The sequence below is a fragment of the Molossus molossus genome, unplaced genomic scaffold (assembly GCF_014108415.1).
Source record: "Molossus molossus isolate mMolMol1 unplaced genomic scaffold, mMolMol1.p scaffold_m16_p_24, whole genome shotgun sequence".
Classification (NCBI taxonomy): domain Eukaryota; kingdom Metazoa; phylum Chordata; class Mammalia; order Chiroptera; family Molossidae; genus Molossus; species Molossus molossus.
Window position 1 is genome coordinate 10,629,592 of NW_023425360.1, and position 19,981 is coordinate 10,649,572.

The following is a 19,981-nucleotide window of genomic DNA, read 5'->3' on the forward strand; positions in this document are numbered from 1 at the left end:
GACTTAAAAAAATTGTGTGTGTGTAGTTTCTATTAAAAAGGATTTTGTTTTGTATTGGAAAATGTATCTTCGGTGTTGTGCCTTAAAAATAAAGAGTCTCTTCCTTGTTATAACAAAGCATTAATCATAACATGAGGCATATAAGCAAACAGCCCGCCTGCACCAGAATTTGCCACCTTTTGTGAAAAGTCTGTGTGCGGTGACCACTGTGGCACCGTGGCGGTGCAGTCTTTCCATCTCGAGGCATTGTGTCACAGTGGTACCGACCGCACCAGGCGCCCAAGAGTGCCATGGGCACCAATGGGCTGTGACACCTCTTCTATTTCCTTGGCCAATGAGGTTCTTTCAGCCCGCTAAAGTAGCTGCACCCCAAAGGGAAATGACCAGCAAAAGATGATCCCCTTCCCAACCAGAGGGTTCAGGAAGACCAAGATACTGAAGATACAGAACTACTTAAATCACCATCATTCCTGTTATAAACTAGGGCACAAAGCATAGGGGTAAAGAGGGTGAACCACGGCTTGGGTCCGGGAAAACTCCTTTTTTGGCATATTGTAAAGCTAGCTAGTAAACAGGTGTCCTAAAAAAAAAATGGATCACAAGCACACATTTGCCCAGAGAAAAAAGTGTCTTTAAATTATTTCGGCGATTATAAACTACACACGGTTTATAAAATTATTCTATGTTCTTACAAAAATGCAATGAAACGTTTAATTAGTTCTTGTAAACCAGATCTTCGTCAACTGACTACCCGTAATCTACTGGACTGAAGAGCCCTATTGAAAATGCTAATGTGTGACTAATTAAAACAATGCTTACCAAAAAGATGTGGACACACACAAACGTGGCCATACAGATGAGTAATCATATTCTTGCATAAACAAAATAAAACAAAACCCTAACGTCATGCCCCAGAACTGACCACTGATGGGCGCGATGTAGTTCATGCCCTTGAACAATTGGACTTAACTCCACAATAACAGTTCCCAATGTAGGATGTTAGACTTATTTGTTGAATACAAATGCCCATGGATGACTCTTGAGCCTCGATGTGGCCTGATACTCTCAAGAAACCATCAAGTTCATAACACGGCCCACACTTCTTCCAAGCCCTGGACCCTTCTGCTCACAATTCTTCTCTTCACATCCTGTGAGGACCCGTTACAGTGGTTTCCTACCGTCTGATCATTCCACCATCAAGGGGTATTCATCTGCCTTTTCTCTAAATGACCAACTAGTCATCTGAGCTGGAGGCCAAACATGAAACCCTCTGGCCTGTCCAAGATCTGTATCTTCAGCATCTCTGGCAACAGAGAGGTTCCACCTGAAACATCCTTTCTTGAACTTCTCATTTGTACTGACCATGTCAGTAGAGTAAGAAAGTCTGACTGCCATCACTGGTTCTGAGAGAGTGGATCTCTGGTCCACATCTCTCAACACTGCTTAGCCCAGGAAATGGAAGGACAGCCGACAAACACAAAAGTAACGTTAACTTAAATCATCACTGGGACTGTTGGGACGGGCCAAGGCAGAGCATGGAGGGTAACTGTCCACTGGAAGGGGCCTAGGCCTACGTTTTGGAAAGGAGTTGCCTTCGATACTCTGGCCACTCTGGGGGGACCCATGAGTGACCGCCCAGGACCTTGGACCGAGTAGCCTCGCCTTCTCACCCATTGAGCTAGCGTGGCCTTGCCACGAGAGTGGGTGGCATCACGCGCCCACCTGCCAACAGAGGTGGGCTGCTGAGAAAGAGGCTTCGGTGGAACCAACTGGCCTAGGATTTGGCTTCATACTTGGCTCATACATCCGTTATCCCAACAAAAACACACCAGTTCATGCCAAGCATTTTGCCACTGGGTAGTTCCACAATCACCACTTTTCTGTTTTACCAGCCGCTTCTTCTTCTACCATCGAAACGTTGCTCCAAATCACGAGAAGCAGGCTGGAAGGGGAGGCCAGTGTTGGCCGTGGGCCCCGTCTTCTTTCTTCCAAAAAGGAAGCTCATTCCAACTGTGTGTCAAACGTCACAATATCCCACAGAGGAGACCTGGGTGGTCTTGGGTCTCACCCAGCTGAAGTTCAACAGCGTCTCCAGAAGACACCAGCTCCCGCTGCCTCCGGGAAAGGCCACGTGTGACAATGCGGTGACGCTCACATCCACTCGACGTGCCTCTGTGGTTTGTGTCACTTCAAGCAGCAGGAGCTGCTGTCAGAAGGAAGTTGCATGGAAAATGCCACAACTCAGCTTGAGGAAGTTATTTGGAGCATACAAAAGAGAAAAACCAAGAAGAGGTGGGGCAGTCGGCACAGAGCCAGGCTGTGGCGAGATGGTGCCTTGGCAGCATCCAGGTGGGTGCTTTGGTCCATGAGATGACCGCACCATCGCACAAGCAAGCGTTTCTCTTTCATGTAAGCGTTTCTGAAGCATTTGTTACAATGGGCACTATACTTAGTGTTTGCTTTCTACTTAAAGAAAAACCACCTACGTCAAACAAAAACAAAATGACACCGACAACTCGGACAGTTGAAAGGAAACCCTTATAACCAGCTGAATGATCTGTAGGAATCCAGTTGTGGGAACTGGAAGATATGTGCAAAAGAGAGGCCACTATTCCAAGGGGGTCACCTACAGCATGGAAGAAGAAAACCCTGATCAAACAGTATTTCTCAATGACCTCGAGATCCCAGGGGGCCTGGAAGGGCGTGTTCTTGCCCGAGGGGGGATGCCCGAGCTGAGTGGCAGCACTGGGACTTCCGAGGAGCACCCACACTTTGGACAGCCCCGCCGTGCTGCCCCGATCAAACCCGGGCCTATGACAGCAGCTGCTGGAACCTGGGGATGCACCGTCCACCCCTGTGAGAAGGGCAGGGACAGAGGCACAGCCTGGTGGGAGGTGCGACACCCCAGAGGCTTGGCGCTGACCACTGCCCTTTCCAGCTGGAAGGTTTGGTACATCTTTGTTTTCCCCTGGGAAGGAGGAGGAACTGAGGGTGATGTTGACAGAACAGTCCGGTGAGGGGGAAGGGGCTTTTCTCCGCAGTACATTCTGGAAGGGATTGGCTGGGAGGTCCAGAACCTCTGCATTCTCGAGCAGGAGGCCTGGCGGGCAGAACTCTCAGAGCGCTGGGGCAGCGCCGTTGCCAGCAGGCGGCACAGTGATCACATGGCCCCGCGGGGCACAGGCTCATCCAGGGCATAAGAGTGGCGCCCAGTGGAGCAAACACACACTGTGGCCGCTGACAACCGGTCTGCCCCTCGGCGCCGCCTGCCCTTCAAAAACCCAGGAAACTGCGGCTCTTCCAGCGACAGGTTCTGCTGTCACTGTCCGCACAGAGCAGCCGCTCTCAAAGACAGCCCGCTGGGGACAGCCACGGGGCCTTCCCACTGGGCACTCTGCCCCTCACCTCCCAGCTGAGTGGGGGACCCTGGGCCTGGGGGCAATCCTGACACCTCGTAACCTCTTGGGGAACCGAGTTAGGAGAAGAAGAAAAAAGCAACGCCAAGTGAGACAGCTCAGGGAAAGGCAAGCTGCAGGAGAGAAGCGGAGAGGGAGAGGGGGCGCTTCGACCCCGTACAGCCCGGCCCGGCCCTGTGTCACTGGTGTGTGGCCTGTGGGTGGATGAGGTCACCGGTATTAACAGCATATTGTCAGGTGCTGAGAAATGTGAGATGTATTCTTTTTTGTATATACACATATAAAAAATAAGTGTGAGGTAGATAAATGCTTGGGGAACAAAAAACAAAAACTGTCCCTTCTTACACACACAAAAAAAACCCTTTTGTCAGTATTTAAAATCATAAGGGGGCTTCTCTACAGAGGTTGGAACTGGAATCAGAAAATCAAAGAAAACGGTATATGCCTTTTTAATTGTTTTCTTTTACTGGGTTTCTAAAAGGGAGCAACTATGGGACAGAGGCTGGAGAAAATACTGGGAATACTGACAAGCAAAACACTCTGAGCTTCCCTTTTTGTGTCCAATCTCCAGTCACAACTGGCAGTCATCACATTTGAGCTTTGTTCTTCCTCCGATTTAAGTGTTTCCATCCCAGAAGCAACTCTGTGCTGTCATCACTCCGGTGGGAAGTGCTAAACACACAGCGAAAGGCCCCCAGGCCCTGAGCACTTGAGTCCTGGCCAAGGGGAGAGTGCCAACGCCAGGGCCCTGGTCCCCTGGGGCGAGCACGGGGCTCCGGGCACCGCGACCCGGGTGCTGCTCCAGCCTGGCCTGCTCCCGGCAGACCTGGCGGTGGGCGCCCCGCTCCCTGCCCGTGCCAAGGAGGTCCCTGGGATTTTCTGGGTCTAAGGACAGGTAGATTGGTCTGGAGGGTGGTGGCAGAAGGCCACAGAGGGGCCCACTGGACCACACTCCGCTGCACCCTTGACTCAGCAGCTGTTTTTCATAGGATGGAAGGGTTAAATATCTACTAAAAAAATTAAAAAAACATAATCCAAATAACTAGTGTCTGCAGTTCAAACTGCTGTTGTACCCAAGAATTAAAAAAAAAAAAAGATATATGTATATCACAACCAAAACAAAGCCAGGGAGGGAGAAGGGGAGGCTTGTCCGTCTGGACGAGGAACACTGAACGGATGTGTGAGCACTGAGCCTTTGTGTCTGAGCTGAGCTTGTAACACGCCTCGCACGGCAGCAGGCTCCAGTGCGGCGTGAGAGTGGGCAGCGGAAAGGGACCCCTTTCCGCCTTCTTCCCTCATCAGCCTCGTGCCCACCGAGCCTGCAGGTTGTAACAGAACTAACGGGGCCAGGGGAGCGGAGAGGGGAGCGTGGATGTATAAAAAGGCATCGAACAGTTCATGGCAAGTTAAGCTCTAAAGTATCGGTCACTGGGGAGAGGAAGAGAGTCCGTAGGCTAGTACAAAGCGCAGGAAGTTTCTTGGAGAGAGCAGAGAGGGAAGAAGGGCAGACCTGAAAGTTTCATAGATTAAATCCACAAAGATAAAGAACAACAACAACAAAAAATAGCAGCTTTCTTTTTTCTGTACAGACGTATAGATGAATATCTGAACCGTAAAAAAGTTATAAAAGCGACATTAAAGACGATGTGTAGGCAAATGTTTCACGGTCTGACATAGAACTGTGAGAGCCATGAAGAAGTCCTAGTAACAGAGATGTCACCGAGGCTGAGAAAGCGCGAATCCACGTACCGCTCGTCTTCGTGCTGCTGTCTGAGCTGCTGTCCTTGCAAACCTGTGTGAACAGATGGGCCCAGGCCCTGGCGGGGCAGCTGGGAGGACAGGAGACTGGCACGTGGGTGACCTCTGCTTGGGCCTGCCTGCCAGGCTGTCCCTGGACGGGGCCTGTCTGCTGCAGAATTCCTGGGACAGAAGGTGGGGGTGGGGAGGTGGGCAGGGAAGCCAGGTTGGCTTCTCCCCGTCTCCTCTGACAGCTTGTCTCATTCTGTCCAGTTCCCCCAAATAATAACTGAGTCAAAGCAAATTGGCCTGTGTGGACATGAGACTTGACAAGAACACCGGGGGGCTGGTTGGATGGAGGGCGGCGCCAGCGGGGCTCTCGCAGGAGCGACGGAGACCACGCGTGCCCGTGCCTCTGGACATCAGACAACATGTGCAGGGGTCGGGAGGGACAGAGTCCCGGGTTTTGGCAGAATTTGGCAGCGTTAAAATGGTAACAACCTTGCATGAATGATGGCCCTTTGTAAATGTCATGTGTCCCTAAAAAGGTTAAAGATCGTTTAAAAAATGCCATTGCAACGTGTGTGTTGTTTTTTTTATAAAAGACCTACGGTGACAGGCAGGTGTGTGTGGGAGCCAGATGGGGTCCCAGGGAGGGACAGCCACTTCCTCAATCTGATAAAAAGGGCGTCCTGGCTGGGCTTGTGGCAAATGTCTTTTCCATTATGAAGCAGAGAGAGAGAGCGAGAGAGAGAGAGAGAGGAAAAGAGAGAGAGAAAGGTGAGAGAGAGGAGAAGACACAGGGAAGAGTAAGGAGACTCGATTCTCAAGTGTTCTGTTGCCATTAAGGTTCTTAAAGGCCCGTGTCAGGCGAGGGTCTGGGCAGGGAAGTAAAAAGCTGCTTGCATATTGAAACAGGGACATCCCGAGGGTGTTGACTGCAGAGAAGCCTCTCCCGTGGGCAGTTCTGAAGATCCACTGAGGTACAGGAGGCTGTGAACAGACGGTTAGGACGCGCTCCCCCCACCCACCGAGCGTGCACACACGTGATGGTCTGCACTGGACTCGGGTCCCCAATCAGCAGGTCGAAGACTGGGGCAGGGGCAGGGGCCTCTCATTCTTGCGACCCCCGTTCATGTGCGCGTAGGGCTGTCTCTCGTCGAAGCTGGCCCGGAGGACCAGCACGCCAGGGCCGGGGCCGTTCTCAGCCTTGTGCAGTGAGTGTCTGTCGGGCAGTGGCAGGGAGGAACACGAGGCGGAGGGGTCCAGGGGCATGCTCTCCATGTTGTCCGGCTCCAGGTCCAGCTCCTCGGCGTCGGGCGGCTTGTTCTCGTCGCTGTAGTAGAAGGACACCTCCTGAAAGCCGGGCTCCATCTCGTCCTTGATGCTGCCGATGATCTCCAGGAAGGAGGGCCTCATCTTGGGGTTGTACTGCCAGCACACACGCATGAGCTCAAACCTGGGGGGACAGACAGAGGTGGGCCCCACGTGCCCGCGCGCGCATCGAGCCCAGCGCTGCCACCTCCCTGGGCTTCCGGTCTCCATCCTGCTGGCCCGGGAGCCCTCGAGATCTCCTGACGCCCCCACCATCGCATCCACGCCGCCCAGGACCCACCCAGGGGCAGGGTCCGCGTTGTGGGCTATGATGCGTGGAGGCAGCGCCCAGACACTGAGAAAACAAGCCAGCGTTGGGCTGGAAGCATCGCTGCGGCTACTGACCACACAGTCCTTCCAGACTTAGAGTGAGAAACCTCTGGCCGCTCACACGTCGGGCTGGGGAGTGATCACAGGGGCTGCTGCTTATTAACCAGCTAAACGGTAGACCTTCGGAGCAAAACGGTGGGGGACCGAGCAAACACGTCCAGCCTGGCCACAGAGCACAGCGGACGCCAGGGTCCCAACAAGGGCCCTTTCTCCCGTGAGCTTGAAACCAAAGTGCCTCCTCTTTCGCTTCTGTTCTCGCTGGAAAACGCTATTCTCTGTTTTTGTAACAAACAAACAAAAACCTTCTGGCTAAAGAGATGCTTTTTAACAAGAATGGCCAATGGGAGCTCCTCATTTCTAGGCAGGCCAACATACCCCAAATTGGCTTCCGGCCATCTGTCAGGGTGACCACCTTCCTGACGCGTGGCCCCAGGGAAAGTTCCAGGGAGAGAGGCCCGTGAGCACACACCCCGGCCCGCAAGGACAGAGCTCCTATGCCGACCAGGCTGGCTCTCTCGAAAGACACAGGCAGAGAGGTGTCAGGTGAAGTCAGATGGAAGAGGACGTGACCCTGAGGGGCGGGGACGGGAGCAGGGCTGGCCACCTGCTCCGTCTTCATAAACAGTTTAGTGGCACCGCAAACACACCCCTTTGCTTCCAGCGTCTGCGGCCACTCTCAAGCTCCAACCGCAGGCTGGGCTGTCAGAACAGAGACCCTGGGCCTTTTACCCCAAACAGTGGCCTGTGGCCCTGGGCAGAGAACGCATGGCACCCCAGCTCCGGTGGGAAAAGCCAGACAAGACGTGAAGAGTGACACAATCTTCCCTTCCCTACTCTACGTCCAGGCCGCCCCAGGAACGCGTGGGGCACGGGGTCAGCAGTCAGCGGGATCCGTGAGCTGTGTGACCCTCACGAATCCAGGATCAGATGCGCTAGAAAACACCCCACTGTGGAGATGAGCGCGCATGAGTACCAAGAGGTTACACGTCCATTCCCCATCCAGTGAGGGTAGAGCTGGGATGGGGTCCCTGGGAACTGGCTACACCGTGGAGGCCGCCTGCCTCCACAGGTTGTTCTCTCCTAACAAGAGAACCCACGCTCCTGCTAGCAGACACCCCGTGTCACTGCGCAACATGGGTGCTGTGGGGTTCGCACATGTCCCTCATCACTCCCTAAGGAAAGGACCCCACACATACACGGAATCCCTCTGCTTTCATGTGATCACCTCTGGCTGACGGCTCATCCCTGAATAGAAGGGCAGCCAGGGCCAAGGACACATGACGTGCCCGGCACTGCGCGTGGGCCAGGCTGGGGCGGTGCCACCAGCAGGGGAGAGCTGTGAGTGGCGTGGGCACACGGGCCACGTGACATGGCGCCGCTTTTAAACCCCCGCGGAGTCCCCGCCCTTCCAGAGCTGGCCGTCAATGGAAGCCTTTGGACTCTGGGATCCGAGACCGTTTACACTGTCTCCAAAAGAAAACGTTCCAGTAGATTCTAGAAGGGTTTGCGAGCTGATAGAACTCCTCTTTAGAAATGCACTTTTTTTTGCAGCTGGTCAGCTCTGGTGAGTGGGAGCGTCCTTCACGGAACTCCCCCACTGGGCGGGGGCACACAGACACCACCCGCACCCCGGCAGGGACAGACAGAGTGGAGCTACTGCCCTGTGAATCCCCTCACACGGACACGCAGGGGCCAGGACTGCACTGCCCGCTCCACCCCGCACACCGCCGGCCTCTGTCGCCCCACCAGCCGTGTGCGGACGGGGTGGCCGCAGCCAGGATCCGCACCACAGCCCAGCAGCCCAGCGCCCAGCTTTGGCACAGCCTCAGCCCGAGTGAAGAACGACCGTCACAGCAAAGAGGCCAGATTCCAGAAAGGACCTGGAGGCTCGGTGCGCCCTCCGCCACCTCCCTCACGTAGCCAACAGCCAGGATTGTCTTATGAGCCAGTCTCACCAGGAGGGACAGTGGGACAGCGGGCCTGCCTGGCCCTCGCCCCACGTCCTCTGTCTTTGGGCAGAGATCAAACACGGGGCCTGAGTACCACGGGAAGCCCCTCGATTGCAAGGCTGCCTGGACCCCACTGAGCACTCACACCCCACGAAACCAGCAGTAAGAACCACGCTGGACACTCCAGGCCAGCAGTCGGCACCTACCCAGAGGAGCTCAAGGACATCTGCGGTGTAAGCGTGGAGACCTGAGCACAAGAGAAGCTTAAGGATGAGCTCTGCAGTCGATTCAGAATACGGGATCACCAGCAAACCACAAGACGAATCTGGTCCCGTGCGACCCGCTGAGTCCATTCAAACTGAGTCCTGGTGTTGAGACTGCCCTCGGGGGTGCACCAGGGAGCCCTCCCCTGAAGCCTGGGCTGGCTGAGCTCCTGAGGGTCTGCAGCCTCACCTGCACCCAGGTGTCACCAGACAGCCGAGCTGAAGCCACCAGCAGCCGCCTGACCTCGCCCCACGCTGCCCTGGGTGCCAGTCCAGATGGCTTTCCTCTCCTCTGGGTAAACGAGTCTGTTCTCTTCTCTTGTAACAAAAGAACCTGCCTCCCCGGACACGCCTTCCCTGCCTAAGCTCACGGACACATTCGCGAGGACAACAGTGCGCAGCGCGCTAGCGGTGCCCGTGGGAGAGGCCGGGTGCACCTGCTGCACCAGCGGAACTGACTCTGGAACTTGGCTTAAGAGTGACCAGTGTCACACCGCTGCCTTCACGTCTAACCTTTGCCCCGGGGGAGGGAGTGAGGATGCTTCTGCCAGGCATTTCAGAGACGCTGGCCTGAGAACCACCGTGCAAACTGCGAACCAGAGCTACAGAGTCCAGGGGGACGGGCGGGATGAGGGAACCCCAAGGGCACACGCCCCTCTCCAGGGCACCCACTCCCGCAGTGCCCACCAGCAGAGACCGCCTCTCGCCCCTGCTCGTCTCGTGACCCGGGCAATACGTACAGCATGTCGGGGCAGTTGTCCGGCTTGTCCAGAAGGCCGCCCTCCATGACGAAGCGCAGGACCTGCTCGTTGGACAAACCCTGGTATGGCTGCTCCGCCAGCGTGGCGATCTCCCAGAGGACGACCCCAAAGGACCTGCGGGAGCAGAGGCGTGAGGCCGTCGGAAGGGTGCGCAGGACGACGCTGTCCGCCCCTTCCCAGCATCCTCCACCCAGACCTCAGAACTGGCTCACTGTGGCGCCCTCATGTCCTGCTACCTTGTCCCCTGCAGCGCAACGCAGCCCTGGAGGGCAGGGGGTGTCAGGGCCCTGAGCTGGAGCCCAGGCAGCTGAGTTGGACCCAGCCCCCCCCTCCATCTACACAGCAGGGTAGTCTCCCAAACATGCATTATCCCAAAAGAATCCTATGTGGATCCCAGGCCCTGCCAGGTCAGCGATTTAGTGGCCTCAACTATAGCCGGAGACAATGACACTGTCCGAAAAGCTCCGGTTTGGGGAACCTCTACCCAGTGGCTGCGCAGTAGAATCACCTCGCAGTTTCAGAGTCTGGAGCCTGGGCCCTGGCCAGAGTGCTGATTTCCCTGGTGTGGGGTCGGGGTGTGGGAAAGGTCGACAGGGATCTCGGGTCCAATGGGGCCAGGGAGAGGGGAGACCTTGTCCCACGGGGGCTGGGGAGCTGCTGGCCTGTGCAGGCGGGGATCGAGGAGGGTGCCGCTTGGCTGGGCAGGGGAGGTCACGGGCAAGGAGAGGGCCTCAGATCAGAGTGGCGCCCAGGGCAGCTGGGGAACCTGGGGAGCAGCAGGGGGGCCGCCATGCAGGCAGTTTCGCCTCTTGGCTCAGAAACTCAAGTGCTGGAAAACCAACTAAAACAGACAGTGCATCCCCGAAATTGCAGACACATAAGGTCTGAAAAAGCAAGGCTGTCATCTGCAAAATACGGGAGCCTTCCCAGCTCACGTCACCACCTCGACATCGCGATGTGGCGTTGAGCACCGTGATGGACAGTGAAGAGACGACCACCTGGGACAGGTGGCTACCAGGCAGGTCTCATATGTGAGCTCACAAGCTGAATAGAAAGTGACGTCGGCGACTCTTTACATAGCTGCCCTACTCGGTCACCCAGAGAGCTGGCGTAAACAACTCCCGCTTCTTTAACTCATCGGCAATGGGATGTCCCCGAGGACAGCCAAGGGCCAGCTGACATCCTGGAAGGCAAGTGTGCCAGGGCCTTATGTGCCAAGAACCTCGTCGTGTTTCAGTCGGTGAGGAACGGCACCAGGGACAGTGGCACCGAGAGTCCTCTGTGGATGAGCTTTCTACCCCGAGACGCTTAGACTTCGGGGAGACATTGTTCTCTGCGTCCCATCCCAGGGTCAACAACACGGATGCCCGCTAGGAGGACACACAGCCCTGAGATCAACAGGAAAGCCCATCAGACCTCGTAACCTTTGGGTTTAAACCATGTGTGCCATCTGAAGGTTTGGGGGAGGCGGCCACCCCGTCACAGTATGTGTTTACTGGGAAAGATCAGATGAGGGAAGGCGGGGAGGGGGGGGCGGGCAGAGAGGGGAGGTGTGCTAGCATGTCCCAGCTCCCGTGCTGTGACTTCCAGCCATTCAGTGAGCAGCTAAGGGCTGACACGCGTGGGCCCTGCAGCCTTTCGATCCCACAAGTGCCGCCTGTCCTCAGCTAGCCCGACGACAGGAAGACCTCAGGGATGGAGTGTGGCCTACAGAACACTTAGCCAAAGCTGGGAGCGGGTAACAAGGAGCCAGAACTAAGCTGCTGAGCCTGAGCCGAGGGGCCCGCGCTCCAGGAACAGTGTCATACCAGACGTCAGAATGAGTGGTGAACACGCCGTCCTTGAGGGACTCGGGGGACATCCAGCGCACAGGCAGCAGCCCCTTCCCGCCCTTCCGGTAATAGTCGGTCTCGTAGATGTCTCTGGTCATGCCGAAATCTGGGAGGCAGACAGACGGCGGGAGAGTCAGGCTGTTGACGCAGCTCTCAGGGGGACAGGCAAAGAAGCGAGGCCACTGCTGAGCCGGGAGCCCTGCCCCTGCGTCCAGGGGCCAGCAGGTGGCAATGCCTGCAGTCTCCTCAGCAGCAGCAACAAGGACCCAGTGACTAGCCACGTGACATGCAAACCCCCAGAAGGCTCCGCTCCTAGAAACACTTCTAAGGTGCTGCTTCTAAAACGCTAATCCCTTACTGAATTTCAAATGAGAGGCAACTAACAAATGGTCAAGGTCAGAGTTTATCAAGGAAACATGTACTGCGCAGACCCAAGGTCGTCCGTGTGTGGTTTTCAACCTGATGGAAAGCAGGAGCAGGCTGACTCTTACCACTTGGTGGCACTGTCCCCGTCGCCACGGGAAGGAAAGAGGCTCTGCTGTCTACAAAGGGGGAATACTGAGCACCCATTCACAATGACAGAAGTGCACAGTGAGAAAGAATCCTGAGAGATGCTGTTTACTAGGCCCCTGACGCTATTACTCAATAATGTTTTTCACCATAATACTCCCACTCACTTTTGAAAATGTCTTCCATTTTCCATGTCTCTAGAAGATGTCATGTAATTACGTTGGATGGCAGGCTTGCTTTATAAGCCTAAATTATTGCTTCTTTGTCAGAGTGATTTCCCACTCAGAGATGCTACCTGGTCTTACAGGGACACCTCCGTGCCCCTTCCCAGGGGAGAGGGCTGCCCCCTGTACACGTTCACTAGTGTCGCTACCTTGGCCACAAAACGATAAGGCCACAAACCAAGCTCCTTGGACATTAATCAACACAATTTGCTTGTCCTATGCCAAGGGTCATCAAACTGTCTCTGGTACAATTACTGGTCAGACTTGTCATCCACAAGGCGATGGGGGTGGTTCTGAGCCCTAGTGAAGGAAACATCGCCAAGTCTTATCTCAGAATGAGGCCCGGGACATGCAAATCAGGGGACTTGTCTTGACCTGTGCCACAGGAAACCAAAACACAAACCATTTCCTCTAACACGAAAGAAAAACTTCCAATTTCTAGACATAAAACCACAAGTGCAAAGAAAATACCACTCTAACTGGGCCACACAGCTAAACAGTGAGTGCAGGCCCTGGCGATCTGGATCTCAAATGGCAAGGGACACAACACCCCCTTCGCAGGAGCGGAGACAGGAGCAAGAACTGAGCTCCTGTGCACTGGAGACGATGACGTCATTCCCAGGAGCAAGGCTTTGCGCCCACAGGATGCCCGCAGGCAGACTAGCGCCAAGTCGGTCCCTAAGACACACGCAGCTGACTTTGCTCAGATCTGAGAGGCTAAGGACACACCTCCGATTTTGACTGTGAAATCTTCCGCCACCATGCAGTTGCGGGCAGCAAGGTCTCTGTGGACGAACTTGTTGGCATTGAGGTATGCCATGCCGTCCGCAATCTCTCCCGCCATCTGGATCATCTTGCTCAGGCTCGGAGGTGCGAAGGCTGGGTTATTCTGTGGGAGATCACAAAACAGTCACGTGAGAATGCAGGCATTTTTCAGGGTTTGCCAATCCAACGCTGCTCAGTCAGAGCATTCTGCGAAGGAATCCGGACTTGCTCAGAAGGAATGGATTATTCCAGAGACCATAGCATCTGCTTTGCGGTCAAGTCAGAGGCCTGCTGGCCGACCACATCACACAGAGTTGCAGAGATAAACACCGATTGGCACAACTTGGAACTGGCATTGTCCATTTTGAATAGGGCAGAACGGGGGCGCTTGGGACCCTTGCTGTGTGGAGTGGGGTGGGCATGTTGGAAGCCACCCGACTCGGGCCTTCGTCCGCCCTGGTGGTCCCCTCCCAGAATCACAAAGCTCATCTGCTGTGACTAAGGAAGCCACGTGTGACCTGGGACTCAGAGTTCAAATTAGGGAACTACTACTTGGAAGATGATTAAGCTACAAATTAAAAGAAGACAACAAAAGATGAAGCTCCAACAGAGACAGGCTACAGAAATTCAAAAGGGGTGGAAGGGGGTGGAGAATGGGGAGCATCCTGGGAACACAAGCAGCCACAGCAGAGCTGACTCAACACCCAGCAAATCTGGGGTCCGGGTGAGCCCTCAGACCCAGCAAGGCCGCCCAGTGAAAGGGGATGTCCCCGTGTTATTTCTAAGCGTTTCCACCAGTGTGTCCTCAGAATTGCTCACGTAGAAGTCATGCCTCCCTGAGTTAAAAAGTGGGCTCGTGGATTCATGCGACAGAAGTGGGACGCCAGGGTGACCAATGAAAAGCGGCTCAGGACTCTGGCAGGTTTCCAAGTTCAAGCTCCCAACAGACTGACGTTTTTCAGGACACGGAGCTGAGGCCCTGCAGCCGAGGTTTGGAAGCACAGGCAGGACGCGGACTCAGGACAAAGAAGGGGACACATGTGGCGTCCTGGTCTGGAAGGTACAGACTCCGGGGGTGGGGGAGTGTGCGGAGGGGACAATGCACAGGGCTGGGTGCGAAACCACCCAGCACAAGAATCAAGTCAAACTGACAGTGAACTTGGACAAGCATGGGCAGCACTGCCAGCCCGCCCTGGGCTACAGGCTGTGCCCGCAACGAAAAGCCACACAGGACGAGGTGGCGGGACACCCGGAGAACCAAACAAGGAGGCTGGGCGAGGGGAGGAGTCAGCGATGAGAGGGTGACTGCTGGCCAGGGCCAGGCCAGGCTTCAGGGAGGTCGCAGCGTGGACACAGGTGGAACTCTGGGAAATGGCCGTGCAGGAGGCACCTGGCCCCATAAACCACCTAGGGCCAAGCACGCAGCCAGAACCTTCCACGTCAACCGATCTGAAGACACAGTGGCTTCTGGGGACAGGCTCGAGAAGGAAGAGGACAGATCACACGCGAAGTTGGTCAAGATGAACACCTACCTCTATTTCTGGCCTCAGAGACCTGAGATAACTTTTGAGATCACCCCGTGTCATGAGTTCCATGATGACCAGTGTGGGCTGGCCCTGGGACACCACGCCCAGCAACCGCACCTGGGAGGAATGACAAAGAGGAGGCCTCAGAGGGTGAGGGGTGCCCCAACTGTCACACCCCCACCCCAGGGGTGGGGCCCAGACAAGGGGCCGCAGGGGCTCCACGGCCCAGGTCTGCAGCACCCCAGAGCCTCCGTGCATGTGCACAGGTAGCTGAAGGCGGCGGTGGGGTGATGGGAGACTCTGGAAGCTGGATGGGGGCAAGTCCCCAAACCCCCCAGTATGGCCACTGCCATGTTTCCGCGCCAAGCCCTGCCTCCTCTTACCACATGGTGACAGTTGAACTCCTTCATCACCGAAGCCTCGTTGAGAAACTCGATCCTCTCGCGCATGCTCGCGGCCTCGTTGACCGTCTTAATGGCCACCCTGGTTTCGGGCTCATCTTTAACCACGCCCTTGGCAACCCCTTCGTATACCATCCCGAAGGAGCCCTGTCCCAGCTCCCGGTTCATGGTGATCTTCTCCCGAGCCACCTCCCACTCATCGGGCACGTACACTGGGGAAGAAGACAACTGAGTTAAGCGATGTCACAGTGAGAGGCAGGGCAGAACGTGGTGGGGGGACCTCGGGGGTGAAGAAAGAGACGCCACGTCCTCAAGCCCGCCAGCAGGACACCGGGGACAGTGACTTGGCTTGCTCCGAAAGGGCCCACGGGCTGTGGATCGACCTCAGGAGGCAACAGCACCCTCAAACCCTGGCATTTCAGATCCCCAAGAAGTCCTGGAAAATTCAAGGATATGAACAGCATATACTAAGAACCAGAGCGCAGGCCAGTTTGTGACATGCTGTAAGTATGAAATAAGTTCACACTGGATTTCAGAGGGGACTGCAAAAAATAATGTGAATAGTTTAGTGACATTTATGCTGATTACATAGTAAAACTGATACTACTTGGGATGTCTTGGGTTAAGTGAAAGATGCTATTGACATTTATTTCACCTGCTTCTTTTCACTGTTTTTATGTGGCCACTAGAAAAATGGGGCTGGCATTATATTTCCACCGGTAGCACTGGTCTGGTCTAGACAAAGTGTTTTCAGTCTTGCCAGGGACCAGGGGCATCTAAGTACAGAAGAACCTGAGCTCGGGCACTGAGGGGCACTCTGTGGTGACCAGGGTGGAAGGCACGTTTGAGCAGAGGCGTCTCCCCAGGCTCTGGCCTGGGCTCTGAGAACTCGGGGACCCCTGCATTGTGGTGGGGCGCTGGGAGGTGATGACTGCACCTGAATAGGGTTTCCTCCCTGTCCGTGCTTCTGGTCCCATTCAATCCAGTTTAAGAAAACAACACAAAACAAATACTTCCCGGCAGGAAGGAAGGGGAGAGGAAGAGGGAGGTTAGAGAGAAAACAGGATCCGCTGCACAAACCCGACCTGCAGGGTGAAAAGTAAAACGATCGGCTGGTTCCTAAGCACCACAGAAACTTCAGTTAGAATCTTCACCTACAGCTGCACGCTGCCGTCCTGCCTGAAGGGGGCGCCCTCGGCAGGCTGCCCGCATGCAGCAGGGTAGAAAGGATGTGGTCCTGCCTCGGACCGGGACCTGCGGTGACATCTGCTTGCTTTCGTGCTGTGGGACCTCAACCTTGGGCCTTGGCTGCATGCACCAGAGCAGTGGGCTGGTGATGTATTCAGCACCCCAGGTCCCCAGTATGCACCTTCAGGTGCTGTCATAAAGGAAAGAGGTCTACAAACGACCCAGGACATACCCCCAGTCTCTGAGACGCTCAGGAGTGGCCAACGGGGACGATATTAGTCAGTCTCGAATTTCCCTGCATCCACATTGTCCCATTTCATAGGACATAGGAGTTTAGGGCTCTCACAAATGGAAGTTGACCCTCCACTTGGCTTAGAGGCCGATGCTTGCTTGGGAGAGCGAGAGACAACCAGCAGGTAAGGGTTCACGAAGCAGCCAGAGCCGGTCTGCATCCCTGCAGCTCTGAGAAGCCAGGCTTGCTTCCCATCGGAATGAACTACGCAGCAGCCCCAGAACATGGAGTGAGAACCAACCACATCCATTCCCTGGGAGGTCCCTCGGTCCATACTCACAATCCTTTGCTCTGAATTCAACCCTCCGCACTGACTTAAGCAGCAGCCTGAGCACAATGTTATCAGCACCTGCCTGCGGGGATTTTCAGTGTACCCTGGAGAGCAGGACACGCAGATTAGTGCTCGCAGAGAAGTTTTTAAAGCATTTCTGAACTGCAATGTCATCTCGTCACCCCTTGAGGAAACTCGCTATCAGGGCGCTTGTCAAAAGGCCGGATCCATTAAGTTCAAAGGAGGTGACAGAAGGAGTAGTGCTTTCTGTTTGTTTTGTTTTTAAAGAAAAATCAAGACCTGTTATGAAAGCGTTCTGGAAAGACACAGAATTTGAATTCCAATCACTGAGTCTGATATCACTGCGCTCCTTGGACTTCCAGGACACGGGACTTGCAGCCAGGACACGGGACTTCCAGGACACGGGACTTCCAGGACATGGGACTTCCAGCCAGGACACGGGACTTCCAGCCAGGACATGGGACTTCCAGGACACGGGACTTGCAGCCAGGACACGACTTCCAGGACATGGGACTTCCAGCCAGGACACGGGACTTCCAGGACACTGTCATCAGAGCCACAGACACCAGCCTTGCTCCACCCAGAGCAGAGCAGATGCTCTGAAGTCTCTTTCCAACCTCACAGACAGGGCACGAGCCTTGCACACCCCTATGAATCCCTGTGTGTGCGATGACTCAATTTCTTTTTTATAAAGCTATTATTGATATAAACAGTGCATAAAAATCTTCTGCTGTTTTCCTAAAGAAAAAGATCCTCTCCAGAAGTAACTACTCTTTTAAATTTGGTGTGTATCCTTCCAGAAGGTTTTCTATGCCTTATATACATACATAGGGACACAGGTGTGTGTGTGCGTATATATGTGCCCATTAAAAATACAACGCTGTGAGGCCGCCCTATATATAGGAATAACGTCCTTCTTATTCTGCATTTGATTCCCATTCGGAGGCTATGTCTGATTGGCTTTAACATAAACACAACCGAATTAGAGATTACTGAAGGAATCACAGTAAAACCTGATATGGATACAGTGCTTTAATCTGTCAAAGCGTTCCCTGCTGTTTTCTGATCGCATCGGGATCGTCAGTGGGAATAATCATGACCCTCCTTCCTGTCTCCTGCTCACTTACCTGCACTTCTCCTGACGCGAGAAAGAGGCAAACACCTTCTCCGAACACGCCCGCCCTGACTTCACACCCTGATTTACTCATTGGACAAACGCCACCGGGCTCCTCAGTGGCTTCTCTGGCCACCCTGAGGCGCAAGTCCTCCTCCACAGTGACTGCCTCACGCTGTTAGCGAGATGCCAGGGACTGCGTCGTCCTGACTGCCCGCCTGCCTACTTGTGGGACCTGGGCAAGCTCCCCTCTCGACTCACTCCCTCACCTACGGACGGGCACACAAAAGACCCCCTTAGAGGATCCAAGGGGACAAAGCCAGGTGCCACTCAACGGTGCTGGTGTCGCTGGACCCAGCGGCCAACGCGCCACCCCAACTTACTTCCCAAGGTTTGGATTTAGTACACTAGGAAGAAAAGACAGCAAAAAGGGGGGAAGGTAGGAAGGAATGAAGGGAAGAAGGGAGGGAGGGGAGAGAGAGAGAAAGGAAGACAAGAAAGAGAAAGAGAGAAAAGAGTAAAGAGAGAAGAGAAGAGAAGAAAAAAGAAAACAAAAGAGAAAAGAAAAGAAAAGAAAAAAAAGAAAAAGAAAAGAAAAGAGAAAAGAAGAGAGAAAGAAAGAACCATTGAATACAACCCAACTTCCAAGTCAGACCTTCTCGGCCACTTAACCAAATGGCCCCCATTAGCCATTACCCAAAGGACCTTGAACGGGCTGTGAGTGTATAAATCCTATGACCCTCATCAGGAAGGAATGAACAGAAACACTGCAAGATAAAAAAAATGCAGAGAAGCCATAAGTGATCAAAGGCAACTGTAACGATGTGCAACTAGTTCCAGAAAAGGTCGGGTTTGTCGGCTGCAGCGCGTCCCCGACGACACACCAGCGTTGAACAGCTTTCTTCATTCTGCCATACGATTCCCAGCCAGTAAATAAATTGATTACTGAGCCAGCCACGCTCAACTCAGAAGCCTGTTTTGTTTTGTTTTTTTGTTCCCTTGGGGCATCCCAAGCAGCCCAGAGTGTCTGAGATCTTCAGTGAACTGCTCAAAACTTGGATTTAAAGAATAAGCGTCAAAAGAAGTGTTAACAAAGACGGATTACCTCGAAATAATGTAGCCCCGTCTCCTAAATTAGCCACACCCCCGCAAGCGCCCCGATCCGGAACCCCGCGCAGTGATCTGAGAAGCTTACCATCGGCCGCGCTGAAGTACTCCGGGTTCACGGAAGCATACAGCACGCCGTTCCCCAGCCTGCTGTTGTTTCTGCCGAAAGGGACACACGTTAGGCTAACAGCCCCATCTCCACACATTTCTGGACACGCTCGCATCTCTGTTGTATCTGTTTTCATTAAGTCTCAGGAGGAAGGGAAGGAGTGGAGCTCAGTGGCCTTAGATTAGCACTTTTAAAGAAACATTCAGGCCCTGGCCAGTGTGGCTCGATGGTTTAGAGCAGCAGCCAACAGACCAGAGGGTTCTGGGTTCGATTCCTGGTCAAGGGCATGTACCTGGGTCGCAGCTTCAATCCCCAGTCCCAGTCCCAATCCCGGTCAGGGTCGTGAGGGAGGCAACCAATCAATATGTCTCTCTCGTTGATGTTTCTTTCTCTCTCCCCCTTCCTCTCTCCCTTCCACTCTATCTAAAAATCAATGGAGCCCTGGCCGGTTTGGCTCAGCGGTTAGAGCGTCCGCCTGCGGTCCAGAGAGACCCGGGTTCGGTTCCTGCTAAGGGCATGTACCTCGGTTGCAGTTTGTCCCCGGCCCTGGTTGGTCATGCGGGTGGCAGCCACTCGATGTGTCCCTTTCGCATCGATGTTTCTCTCTCTCTCTCTCTTTTCCTCTCTCTCCCTCCCACTCTATCTGTACAAAAAATGAAAAAATGTCCTCAGGTGAGGATAAAAAAATAAAAATAAAAATAAAATAAAAATCAATGGAAAAATATCCTCAGGTGAGGATTACCAAAAATAAATAAATAGATAGATAAATAGATAGAAATAAAGAAACCATC

At 54.3% G+C, this 19,981-nt stretch overlaps 1 protein-coding gene across 1 annotated transcript in view; it reads right to left on the reverse strand.

The window, feature by feature from the left end:
* Positions 1-5,362: 5,362 nt before the first annotated feature.
* Positions 5,363-19,981, reverse strand: part of IGF1R (insulin like growth factor 1 receptor) — a 241,277-nt gene continuing 226,658 nt past the window's right edge. Inside the window, exons 15-21 of the mRNA XM_036277797.1 lie at positions 19,170-19,240; positions 15,071-15,300; positions 14,694-14,804; positions 13,126-13,285; positions 11,639-11,768; positions 9,810-9,944; positions 5,363-6,612 (exon numbers count right to left, since the gene is read on the reverse strand). Coding sequence (XP_036133690.1) covers positions 6,231-6,612; positions 9,810-9,944; positions 11,639-11,768; positions 13,126-13,285; positions 14,694-14,804; positions 15,071-15,300; positions 19,170-19,240 — 1,219 coding nt within the window. The 3' untranslated portion in view covers positions 5,363-6,230. The remainder of the gene's footprint in view (positions 6,613-9,809; positions 9,945-11,638; positions 11,769-13,125; positions 13,286-14,693; positions 14,805-15,070; positions 15,301-19,169; positions 19,241-19,981) is intronic.